The 13,691-nt window shown below is 34.0% G+C and overlaps 1 protein-coding gene across 4 annotated transcripts in view; it reads right to left on the minus strand.

The window, feature by feature from the left end:
- Positions 1 to 13,691, minus strand: part of PRKD3 (protein kinase D3) — a 78,035-nt gene that overhangs the window by 20,203 nt on the left and 44,141 nt on the right. For all 4 annotated transcript variants that reach the window (XM_074286599.1, XM_074286597.1, XM_074286598.1 and 1 more), the window contains 6 exons: positions 12,992 to 13,184; positions 10,731 to 10,808; positions 7,372 to 7,555; positions 6,155 to 6,278; positions 5,310 to 5,387; positions 745 to 1,021 (listed from right to left, as the gene is read on the minus strand). In XM_074286599.1, coding sequence (XP_074142700.1) covers positions 745 to 1,021; positions 5,310 to 5,387; positions 6,155 to 6,278; positions 7,372 to 7,555; positions 10,731 to 10,808; positions 12,992 to 13,184 — 934 coding nt within the window. The remainder of the gene's footprint in view (positions 1 to 744; positions 1,022 to 5,309; positions 5,388 to 6,154; positions 6,279 to 7,371; positions 7,556 to 10,730; positions 10,809 to 12,991; positions 13,185 to 13,691) is intronic.

Genomic DNA, 13,691 nt, shown 5'->3' on the forward strand with positions numbered 1-13,691 from the left:
ATTTTATTTGCTTACATGTATATGTTATATCTTCTATAAATTTTCTGAGAGTAGGAAGTTATTCTAAGGTTATTGGCACAATGCTGATAGGAGAATCACCAAATACTTGTTCAAATGAAATAAATTTATAAAGGAAATATAAAGGAAACTCTTCCATAATTCTTCTATAATTTCTAACTTATATTTTAAATTCATTAAACTAATTAACATATGTGCCCTCAAAGTTTATAAAACCACAAGACACTTAGAAAAGGTACATTTTCTCATGATTACTATTCAATTTTTAATGCTCACTTAAGCTTTTACAAAATTAAGGGTATCAATATGGCAGATTTTCTTTTCATTGACCATCACTGACTATATGTTAGACAAAACATAATAGTTTTGGTATAGCGTAGAGGCAAAAACACTGTCCCTAATGCTTAACAAGTAGAACTTATTCTTTACCTCTATAATTTAATGCCCTATAACTGATTTAGAGCACACATTCATCCATGAGCCAAAAATAAAAGGTATTTCTATAACAAGAGTGAAAAATGGTATTAGTTAACTCATACCATTTTTATTTATTTATCATATTATTATGTTTTTATTTCATTTATTTACTCATTTGTTTGTTTATTCATTCATTCATTTATTTATTAATTTGTTTATTTATTGATTGATTATATGCTTCAAAGGTTACAATGGGAAACAGTATTTTAATGAAGTAAAGTGCTATTGCTGTACAACTTGATTGCTTACTGTGATCTTTCCCTTGTCCTGGAGAAGTACAAATGCTAGCTTGAGGGGTTACTGGCATGAGAGCTTGACGAATGGCCTTTTCCCAGCTCTGGGCTACATCGAGCCCCACTCCTGTGGCAGCCAGCATTGGACTATGACAGCTGCCTCCATTGTTTTCACCCACAAAATAGACCATAGTGTCAGTGATGATCTCAAAACAGTGTGGGTTACTGCCATGAGAAATGTGAGAAAGATCTTGTGGCGGAGACACGCGGAGAATTTCTGAAAGTGGAATTTCCTGAAATAAAAAAGAAAGCATTGAAAAATGTGAATCAACCTTTGTTCAGACACACGAAGTAACTTAAGATCTCAATTACTACCAGACAAGAAAAGCAAGAAGAGACACAGTGTGTGCATCAGGGAACATGGGGTCAAGAGCCAGTCTTGCTTTTAGAAACTAGCAGTATCACAGAGGCATGATGAGAAGAGGAGGCAGGGGGTCCAGGCCTCAGACTAGGATTGAACCTGGCAAAGAAAATACTTCTTTATTCAGGATATTATGCAAACTTCACTTAGAGACAAAGAGATGCATAGGAAGGGGGCTTTGTTGTTGCTATCAGCAGCTTACTGCCCTAGAGAAAAGCCTGGAACATTGGGAGGTAGTGACCCACTCAAGATTAAATGGCCAAGATTCATCAAAGGTGGAATTCGAACCCCGCTCTCACTGGTCTTGAAGCCAGCAGCCTCTCCCCCCAAATCAGATTAATCAATGTTTTACTGTGCACGAAATCTTATAAAGCAAAGAAGAGTCACGTGGCAAAAGTAAAAGACAGAATGTGAGGAAGTGTATGCACCAATAATCTTTCTGTTACTGACCATAACTCTTTAGAGCAGTGATATCCAGTCTCTGTCCTGAGATGTAAATGATGACCAAAGACAAGGGCTTACTATACCCATCCCTTGCTTCTTGTTATCTTCCCAGTTACAACATTTACCAATATTGCTCAGCAGCTGTCAGGCTGAAAGATGGGCATTAGGGGGGTCCAGGCATGCAGGGAAACAAGCCAGGATCTGTCACCAGAGTGAGTGGTGATAGTCAGGATGCAAGACAAGCAAGGCTCCAGCCAGCCCGTCTGCACAGGGTGGCCCCAGTGAATGGAGCAGCCTATATGGAGGCATGATGAGAAGGGTTCAACGTCACCTCAGAATTTACTCTGTGACCGTTGGCAAGTTGATCTCTCAGAGCCTCAGTTTCCTCCTCTTACCTATATCTCTTCCAGCTCTAAATCAATGATAACAAAAAGGAGGGCCTTTGCTTCAGGAAGAATAGGGAGTTATGATAGGTATTCCACAATCTCTCTCCTCCAGGTTAGGAGTTCTGAGCCAAGCTCACTTTCTATCCACAGGCTCAATCCAAGCAAAGTAAGGAGTCCTGAGCCTAGCACAGAACAGACTCTGAACAAATACATATTAACTAACATTACTCAGATGTTCCAATTTCTTTGTACTAGACGTGCTTTCACTCAACTGAAAATAATAGTCCATTCAATAAGCATTCTTTTATCCACCTGATTTCTTTCGTGTGAATATGTAAGCTCTATTTGGCAGGGTTTGCGATATTTTGAGGCTCAATGCAACTGGTTCAATATTGTTCTTAAGGAGAAGTATTTGGAGAACCTCATCTATAGGAAATCTCTTCTCCAAGTGGACTATATGTTGGACTTCATCCAAGATGGATGCAAACAGCTTCCTCCCTAGTGTTTTTCCTATTCTAATATTAAGTCAGAGGATCACTAAACACAATGATTTCTTTTTTCATCATTCCAAGAACCATCATGATTCTGATATGTATAAAAGAAGTATCTTGTTTGACAAGTCATTAAAACATAATTTTGCTCTACCAAATCGAATGCTTTTTGTATAGTCAATAAACAATAAATACAATGTATCTTCTGTATAATTTCAGTTAATAAGCTAACAAAAGAAGTCTGCTATAGAATATCATTCTACTTCCTTCTCATAACTTCATCAAAGATAACTACACTGAATAGATAAATTACTCTCATAAATATTCTATAAAGATGAATGGATCAGAAATTAGAAATATTTAAATCACTTTTTTTGGGGGAAAGATAGTGGTAATAGTATGATTTTCCCCCAAGTTCCTAGTAATTCAATATCTTCAAATATCTTCAAAATTGTGCTGCCTCTAGCACAGGTCTTTTCTGTGTTTACTTGGTAACAGATTTAGTCAAGGTACTGCTCTGCACCTCTTTTACTTTCTTTCAACAGACCAAACATACTGGAGGTCAGTGCTAGGATATAGATACTAAGCAAGGCACATGAGTTTCAGTTTCCTCACCTATGAAATGGGATAACAATACTAGGAATTGTCTCCAAGGTTTGTTGTGAGGCTCAATTGAAATAATGTCTATAACATGCTTCTCAATTTTATAACTCCACATAAATGTAAGCTGTCATTTCCTCCTCAAGGACTGGTGTGGTGGCTCCACTACCCCCAGTGAAGAAGAGGCCATCACAGAAATCTTTTACAGATTCTTTCCATTTTTCATCTATTTTTCCTCTTTCTAGTTTCATCCCTAAATGCTCTTGAAATTTCATTTCACTGAATTCTTGTCTGTAAAGTCCATTTTCTCTTCTCCACTTTACATGTTTTATGATCTGATCTCACCTATAATCTTTACAGTTCTTCTCTGGAAAGTTGTACAAAATTGTTTTAAACCTTGTCTCCCACAGCTCTTTGCTTAAAAAGGAGATCAAGTGTCTGCTGTCTATGATAGCTCCTAAGCCCTTTTGATGTTTTAGTCATGATGATACATTTCTATCACTAAATTTCCTTAAGAGGTGGTAAGAGTCTGTGTCAAAGTTTGATTTTACATATATATATATATATATATATATATATATATATATATATATATATATACATACACACACATATATGAATGTATGTGTGTATTAAATATATAGTGATATATAAAAGAGTTATCAAATCTTTTTACAGAATTTCTCTCCTCCTTCCTCTTCTTCAACAGATGCTGATTATATAAACTGAAATGCTCTTCATGATGGTCCTTTGTGCACTATCCTAAGTACAACAACATACATCTATGTGTTCTAATAACCCTTACAGACTCTCTAAGGCAGGCCTGTGAGCCATACTTCTCTTAGCTGAGACTTCATCATGTTTCCCATTTCACCGACAGTAATAATCTTAAGACTGAGAGGAATCAGTTCCTCCATCATCTCTAGAAGTGTCTTTTACTACACAAGGGCCTCCCAACTTAATACACTAAAAGTTAATGTTTATAGATAATAGGAAAATTATGTAATTCTTAGGGCCATATGCCCCTCCTTCCCCCCATCACTGAAGCAAAGAAGGAGGCTAATAGAACTTGAGGCAATTCTGTATCATGTATTGTTTCATGGGTTGACAGGCCAAATAATTAATCAAAAAGTGGCCCACACTACAGTGATAAACTTTTGAAAATTTACTAAGGTGAGTCATGTTGCCAGGACTATATGCAGGGTTTTTCTAGTATGGCAGAAATAACCATGCTGTCAAAACTTTTCATAACCCAATGAATTGCACACAACAATGAAATATTAGAATAGGATTGGTGGAAGCTGAAACCAGAAGCAATCAAAACTACAAGACAATGGAATAATATAAGGTGGGTATAAGCACACTGTACATATTACAGCAACGTTTGATGGGCAGAAATTGGTATAAAAGGCATAATCTAATACATTTATGTCTGAAATAACAGATGGATCAATAACAAGAATGAGCGGTCCAAGGCCTATAGTCTTGATATATTAAAAAGAAAAAAAAATCTACTGGATTTATTATCTACAGAGCATTTATGAAAGGATATGGGACAAGAAAAATTTTCACAATCATAGACACAAGGAGATCACATATCTGGTAAGTATAAATTATGAATAAAATATACCCTACTGATCAAAGATCCTAAATTTTATTATTAGAGACATTACTGCTGAAAGGTCTACTACCAAATTATTTTAGTAATAGTAGTAGTAGTGATGACTAAGATTTATATAAGTTTGAAAAGTGTTTAAATGTATTATCTCACTCAATGCTCACAACAACTTTAAGATTTGGGTACTATTTTTAGCCTTACTTTATAAATAAGGACATTAAAGCTGAGAGCTAGCATCCGAGATAGAATTCCCACTAGGCCTTCTTGACTTGAGATAAAACCTATAAAGGATTTACTGAGCACAGTGGCTGGCTTATAGGAGGTGCCTAATAAATGCCTACCCCTTTTTCTCCCCCCCCCACTCATGATTCCCAAGTTCAAACTCTATATACAGTGCCTCTCAGCTATTTCATCATCTGCAAAATGGATATACTAAAATAATTTTCACCTACCCAACTTCTAGTGTTTTGTGAAATAAGCATAAGATAAAAATAAGGCCATATGGATGAAAATAAATACCATTTACTGTAATTAATGAATTTACAAACTTATTATGTATTTTCATATACTTTTGAAAGACATATGAAAGACTAAACATTCTGAAAAACTATTGAGTCCTACCTTGTAATACTTTGATCCAGATTCATTTTGAAATAATGTAAGGAATTTGCTGTCAAGCCTCCAGTAATGTCTCTTTCTCTATGGAAAAATAAACAAAAACAGTAGGTGCTTTGAACTTTGATTACTTGTTTTGAGTTACTTGTATATCTGCATTCATACTCTCATAATATGTAACCACTCTAACACATCAGACTTTTAGTATGTTCATTCTCATAAGCAGTCAAGCTTTCTCTTGGATAACAATTTTTTTTTGAGAAAAGGGAGGAGCAAATCTTAATTATCTATACATGAAAAATTTACCCAAATCATCCAAGAAGATAGAAATTTCATCTTATTCTTGAAGACCTTCTTCATAGAGCTTTTTTAAAACCCATTCAAGTATCTCAAAACTCCTGACTACAAAAAATTTAGGGTTAATCTAAAATTATCCACCTGTAATTAAAACACTATCTTTCTTTTATTTAAAAAAAAAAAAAGTTGCCTGTAACCATTTTTTAACAAAAATCTGTTATATAAAATACATTTTAAATGCTTTCTAATATTCTTATCTTAGCCCATATCTTATGATGCCTTTCTAGACTTTAATAGCTCCTTCCACCTTTATTTGCAGACCCTAATTTCTTTCAATCAATCATTTTCATGGCATTCCTCCACTCTTTCTGAATCCTCTATCTCCGTCTCTAGTTACCAGATATTAAACTATTACATGTTTTACCTTTTAAAATTCTCTCAATATATAAAAATAATCAAACACCTTGACTTACTCTTTGAAAGAATATGCAATTAATGTTTTGTTTTGTTTTTTTAACAAACATGAACACATTTAAAATTATAAAATTACCAACCAAATTATCTCTGCTGGTATAGTGTACCATCCATCCTTCTTTCACCATCGTACTGCTTTTCCTCTTAGTGTGCTTGATTGACTGCACAACTCTCATTAGTGGAATATTATTGCTCGTTGATGGACTGAGAAAAATATTTAAAATTTATTAGAAATATTTAAAACGTAGTTAAAAAGTCACATACATTGTAACTGATCACAATTTTGTTAAGGTGATTTTTTTCAAGCAATTCAAAAAGTCAAAAAGATTTAGAAGTAAAATAAACATCTTTTTCCTATTCCAAATATTCCATTATACTCTCATGTTTTCATGTCCTTGCTCAGGCTATCTCCTATGACTACAATGCTTTCCTTATCTCCCTTCATCTTTTCAAGTTCTGTCCATCCTGTAAACCCAAATCCTACTTCCTAAAAAAACCTGATTTGATGACTCCTGATTATTAATGACTTCAGGCCTCACACAACTCATTTTTATTTAAAAAAAAAAAAAAAACAAAACCAAACAAACAAACAACAAAAAAAACCTCACCAATATATTCCTTTTGGAACATGACATGCAAGACCTATTTATGTTGTTATCTTATTTTATAGTAGGTTGTAGGATTCTTGAGAATATGCTTTATATCAATTTTGCAATTCCCCAAAAGCCTATATAGGATGGAGTTCTTCTAAACAAATGATTTTTATAAATTATTTTTATATGAGTAACATTTCACAGAATGTCAAGAATTTCAGCTTTATGAAGGTTGCTCCAAAATTAATTACCATTTTTTTTTGATAAAAGTTTCCAAATATATTCTCTATGTTGGCTTCTGCTATCAAAATATCTTCCTAGTACACCATTTGGTACAAAAGATAACCCATTATCATTACTTTATCTTGGGGTTCGCCATGAACCTATACTATTTTGATTGTTTAAAAAGCAGTTTTCTTTTTAAAAAATATAAAATATTCATCTACTTTTTTCTATGTGCATAGAAAAGCTACATGGTGTCAGTAGTCAAAATTTCTGCCATGGCTATAAAGAACTATCTGTTGCAGCATCCTCAAGATTTGCTCCTTGTTACTCATTAAAGGATCTTCATATCAGTCCTTGCAGCTCCTACACCCTAAAGTTCTACAGGCTACAGCGAGGCACCTCTGAAATAGAGCTCCCTATCTATCTGATCCTGCATGCTGGATTCGGTCTATCTATTGTTTCCCAGGCACATTTACTACCTGATAGTTTTGACAGCTTCTTCATCTCTTTCTACATCAAGATCAGAGGGATCTAGGAAGAACATTTTGTCTTCTGGTGGAGATGGTTCTTCTGGATCATCCAAACCCCGGCCACCATCGCTATTCATGTCGCTACTGTCAATATCCATTGGCATATCCATATCTGTTCCCAGACTGGAAGGTTCTGGGACAAGGTTTCAAAGGAATTTCAAATTGTTGAAAAAGCAATCAAATTTAAAACTATTTCAAAGTTAAAAAGTAACATAGATTTTAAAATGAGTTCCTCTAAAACTGATTTTCTTGTATAAAGATTAAAAATAAAACCTATCTTTGTCAACAGTGTCACTCATTCAACAAGTATTTATTCAGTGCTTACTACATGGCAAGACCTATCTAAAGTGCTAGAGATACAAAAAAAGAACAAAAATATGGCCCCCCTATCTTCCTTCAAAGAAGCTCACACACCAATGGGAGAGAGAACATGCAAACAACTATGATCATATAAGATATACACAAAGTTGATAGAAGGTGATAATCAAAAAGAGACTTAAGGGTAGAGAGAATGGGATACCAGGAAAGAATTCCTATAGAAACTAGGAACTAATGGCTTAACAAGTCCTCTTTCAATGGATAAAACTTGTCATAAGTACTTATTTGACTATAACCAATAATATGTTACTATCTTTACTTTTTTAATTTTAAAAGAATATTATCCATCATACTAATAAGCTTTTGAAAACCCTTTCTTCATAAAAAAGGTCAATTCCAGCCTATTTTGGGTGAGAGTACTATGAATTTCAAACTGAAGGAATTCAATCCCAAGTTTTACTATTATTCTGTTTTTATTTATATTTATATATTTTATTACTACTATTCTGAAAGTGTTTTTTTTCATTTTTCCTCAACTTGTACTCCTAATCATTCTAATCCTAAAGTCTCATTTATGCTAATCACTAAAAGATAATTATTAGTAATGATAACCATAAGAATTCAAAACTAAGAAATAACTCATTTTTCTTTGCATTGAATTATATATGTAAGTAAATCCAACAACATAAATAATTGGCTTCTTCCTGAATATATTTTTTAAAAACTCATTAATCATTATCTGATAAAGTTACTTTAAAACTATGTAATAAAAAACATAGACATGTACTGACAAAAAATGTTAATTAATTCTACAGTACTTGGCTTCCATTCTTTTTTTTTTGCTGAGGCAATTGGGGTTAAATGACTTGCCCAGGGCCACACAGCTAGGAAGTGTTAAGTGTCTGAGACCGAATTTGAACTCAGGTCCTCCTGATTTCAGGGCTGGTGCTCTATCTGATGCATCATCTAGCTTTTCCTTGGCTTCCATTCTTTATGCTTCCCTCTTCCATTCTGCCCTGATATAAAGTATTAATAATAATCAAACTCATCAGGTTACATAATTATTTTAGGAAAAATTACTTCAGACTCTAGAGTCCAGAAATAGTTATTATATCATAATATATAAGCAAGGTAATATATGTGGATAGAGTACTGGGCCTGAAGTCGGGAAGACTAATTTTCATGGGTTCAAATCTGACTTCGGACATATCAGCTGTGGGCTCTGGACAAGTCATTTAAACTTGTTTACCTCAATTTCCTCATATGCAAAATAAATTGGAGAAGGAAATGGAAAACCATTCCAAGATATTTGCCAAGAAAACCCCAAATGGGGTCAGGACTGAAATGACTGAATAACATTTAATAAATATGTAAGCTCACCATTACAGCTTTCGTTATTTCCCTAAAAACAGGCACTCTTAAGGAAACTCAAGATGGGTTTACATACTTGATGATGATAGCATATATATATATGAATATTTTCTCTTAGTTCATGAGGTCAGAAAACTGAGGTCATACAGTCTAAACATAGCCAGGTAGTTCAGAGTATAGTGACAGACCTTGAGAGAAATCATCATTAATAACCAATGATTTGGGGAGATCCAGAGTTTTCCTCTTCTTCTAAAGTCTTGATTTTTAAAAGTTCAGTCACTTTAAGAGGACATTGCTGATGATGAAATTAGACTAATTTTCTAGTTCAAAGCCCCACCGGGGCAAGGTAGCCATTGTGTTCTGCTGAAATTTGTGTGAGGTACACAAAAGAATACTCAACTCAAGCCTGTGGGTGGTCTGGATGTGGTATGGGCACAGAGACAGTCTGTCACTCATAGACCTTCATTTTAATACAGCCCATCTCCTACTGTATTATCCAATCAGAGTTGATTGCCATCCCTCAGAACACCTACTCTTCCACGAGCATTCAAACTGTGAGCTTACCACCTTGATAGTCTAAAAGAAATGGCCAAATGACCATCCTTTTATTAATAATGTGCTGGCTTTATTAATAAAATTACTAAATTATCCATAAACTATGTCTTTCAAACTTTTAAAATTGTCAGACCTAGAGTCAAGAAGACCTAGATTTAAATCCTGCCTCAGATACTTATTAGCTGTGTGATGCTAGGCAACCTCTGCCTGCCTCAGTTTACCCATCTACAAAATAGCAACAGTAATAGAATTTATCCCTCAGGTTAGTCAGGTGGATCTAATGAGAATAATTATAAAGAGCTTAGTTTAGTACCTGGTTCAGAGTTAAGTACTTTTAATAAAATTCTTGTTCCTTTCCTTCTTCCCCACCTTTCTGAATGACAGAGGGGACCCTAAGATCATCTATTCCAATCCTGGTCTTTACAAAGCATGAAAACCTCTCTTTAATAAATAAATCTAAACTTTGTTATATAACCTATGAGCATTGATAGTTACAGAAAATCGTTTACCACAATAGCATATATTTCATTAGGGCAATCTCTTTGTACCTTCTATCAATTCATCCTCAGTCTGTATTGTGGAATCAGGTAGAAAAAAAGTTTAATTATTTTTTCATAAGAATTCTTCTCATATTAGATGGCTATAATATCTGCCTTAGTTCATTTCTGTCCCAGTTAAATTTCCTCAGTGCCAAATCTCAGCATGATTTTCTTCACATGAACTGTTTTCTCCACACTGCACCCCCTATCTACATTTGCACTGTTGATTTTTAACCTAAGTTCAAGTTTTATATTAATACCTATTAAATCCAATTTTCTTAGATTTGCCCAACAATCTGAATGAAGAGAATATTAAAGAGAGGAGGGCCAAAGGGAAAGCCCTAACACATAAAAGTGAAGTTTTAAACTGACAATCCTTTAATCAACTCTTAACTATAAAACAGCAACCTTTATAAGTAAGGAACATAAAGTAAATTACCAGTTTGGCTTAAAAATATTTGAAAAGAATACAGCAAAATATGTCTTTCTCATTCCAAAAGATATTGTAAAGAAAAGCGTTTTTACCTCCATTGAAAGTCACCTCCCCAAGACAGTCCCTAGGTACTTTTGATGCGCAGCGCTTGTGACAGTTAAATTTGCAATCTAAAATGAAAATGTTCAATTTAGTAATTTATATGAAAAATAATCTACCAACAAGTCACATAAATAGCTGTATCAGGAATACATCAAGAATTTCTCTATTTTTATATGGTGCTCATAAGGTCTTTTAAAAAATTCTTCTTGATATCTTAATAACTGAATGTCAAACAGTCAGCAACAATAAATCTTGTTTCATTTTCCCTCTGATGCCTCCTCACTTCATACCCACTCCCTTCCTCCTTCATTTTCCCCATGAATTCTCCAATTCCTATCAAATGCTCATTCAATCTGTCTCACCTAAATTTCTCTTATTTCTTTCTAAACATTAGTAACTTTCTCATATCATATATAATAAGGGCCTTGCAAACTTTATATTTTATCTGCACAGGGCCAAAATTACCAAAATGGAAGTTGCTATGCCCATTGCAGAACAGGTAATATCAAATTCAAACTAGAAAGTTAGAAAACTGCAAGTTAACATTATCTAGGCTGTAATGTGTTATTTATTTTGTTAAATATTTCTCAGTTACACTTTAGTTGGGTCCCTATGGTACTGGAGAGTTCTGCCCCCTAACAAGAGGAGGGCTGGACTCTCCTGTTGTCAGGCATTCCACAAGCACAGGGTTCTTGTTTCTCTCCAGTACCAACAAGGACTATGGTACTTATGGTAGTGCAGTTCAGTACCTTCTTCTAACTTGTGAATCTACAACTCCATGGGCCTGACACTTAAAAATGCAAATTTTCTAATAACATTCCAGGCAAATTAACTTCACATCTTGACTTTGGTTGCTATTTCAAGCTGAACTTTTGTGTTTCAAGAACATGTATAGCATTAGTGTTGATGATGCTCTGCTGGCTTTGTTCTACATCTTCTTAAAAAGTAGCAAGTCATTCAGTACTGTTTTACCTTCTTAAAATCCAATTAAGCACTTTTTAACTACATCTCTTCTGTGTTTTCTGAATTAACGAAGACAAAACTCATTTTTTCAAGATTATTTTGACCTCAAAAACATTTTCCAGTCATGAAGGATTTATCTGCTTTTCTATTTCCACTCCTCTTCAAACAGCAATCTCTCAAGTAAAACTAGGGTATCTCAAAATCTCAGGTCTCTCCTTGAGAGAGATACTCCTGTTTTGAAAATTAATCTGAAAGCACCTTCTATTTTGCTACCTCCAAAGCACATTTAGTGGTACTTGCTCTAGGCCAAAATTCCTAGTTATCACTCTGGACATATTATAACATTCATCAACTTATATACTCACATTCAAAGTCTGGTTGTTACAAGTTTCATTTCAACTTTATCATCCCTTGTTCAATGATTCATAGCAACTGATATTACACTATCTCACCTGTCAAGTTAATACTGTTAAGCAAGCTTTCATTCATATCTACTTGGAAAAAGATGAATTATAATTTAGCCTGTTCTTATGTGTGATGAGATATTTACTGATACATGTTAAATTTCAGGTCATAGGTTTCATTTAGGTAATAATTTATTTCAAGGAAAGAAGGAAAAAAATGGTAATCAAAAACCCAGTTAGAGTTCTCTTTTTTCCTTAACCAACTGTTCAATATTAGATAAATTACATAATCTCTTTCTCATTTGTCAACCTGAAGTAATCATATCAATCCAAAGGCTTAAATGTCTTAATCAAGCTTTAAGAAGTGTAGTATGATATGCAAATATAAGGGAAAATTTTATTATTCAAGTATCCCAGTAGATACCTAGCTTTTCAGGGACATTTAGTGACTTTTGGGTCATCACTTCTTAATATATGCACTACATACATTAGTATAGGGAAGATAGCCCAGGGCATATAACCTTTCTGAAGATGGTTCTAAAGGAATTGCTGCTAACAATGGGCAGAAACTATGACAGTGGCTTTTAATACTAAAATCCAATTAACTACCCAACCAACTGTGATAAGGCAATTATATTCTGTTACAAGAGATACTGTAGAGTTACAAAAGAAAACAGCTTTCAAGAGTAACAACTTGAGGATATACAAAAAATATAACTTCTGATTTAAATATATTAATTTTGGCATTTAATAAGAGACACAGAAAGACAGCAGAGATTCTATCAACAAATAATGTCATTTTAGTGACTCTTCTTTATTATAAAAATATCAAATTTAGCAACCAGTAATAGAGAATTTTCCTAAAAAGTAAAAGAAATCCCTACCTTTACACTGCATTCCCTGGCGAAAAAGGCCTTTGAGGAGTCGCTTGCAGTACTGGCATATTGTGGGGCGAGTGTAAGAATGCACAGCAAACGTGTGTGGAACTCTCACCCTGCACATGACCATCTTCTCCATCCAGATCGGGCGTCCACTCCAGGAGGGAATTCTCTTACTTGGTTCTTGGTGAACATGTGCCTAAAATACAAGATATTTCTACAAGTATAACATCACTTATTCAGGAGACAAAACACTGACTTCAAAAGAGATTATCTGTCTAGTACTTTACAAATAAGACACTGGACAAGACAAATCTTTCTTTAACTTGCAAAATCCTTCCTTGAAGAAAAAAGTACAGGATTTGGGATTCTCAGATCAATGTAAAAGCAATACTCTCTGACATTCTTTCATCTCTACATGTACTGTACAGTCTAAAATTTGTAAATTTCCAAAATTGAATATTAATATTGAAATTAATTGTATGATCAATAAATTAATTATATGAAAAAGTTTTTTTTTAATCTTAGATTCATTTTAAAGAACAAATACAGAGGATTCTGGGAAGATAGCAGAGAAAGTTGGTAAATTTTAAGCTCTCCAGATTTCCCCCATAAATAGAATCAATTTTTGCCTCAAGAAGAACATAAGGTGAAAAATCAAGAACACTTGGGGCTGAACAAGGGTCTTCCAGATATAACCCAAGAT

This window comes from Sminthopsis crassicaudata, chromosome 2 (genome assembly GCF_048593235.1).
Source record: "Sminthopsis crassicaudata isolate SCR6 chromosome 2, ASM4859323v1, whole genome shotgun sequence".
In the NCBI taxonomy this organism is placed as follows: Eukaryota; Metazoa; Chordata; class Mammalia; order Dasyuromorphia; family Dasyuridae; genus Sminthopsis; species Sminthopsis crassicaudata.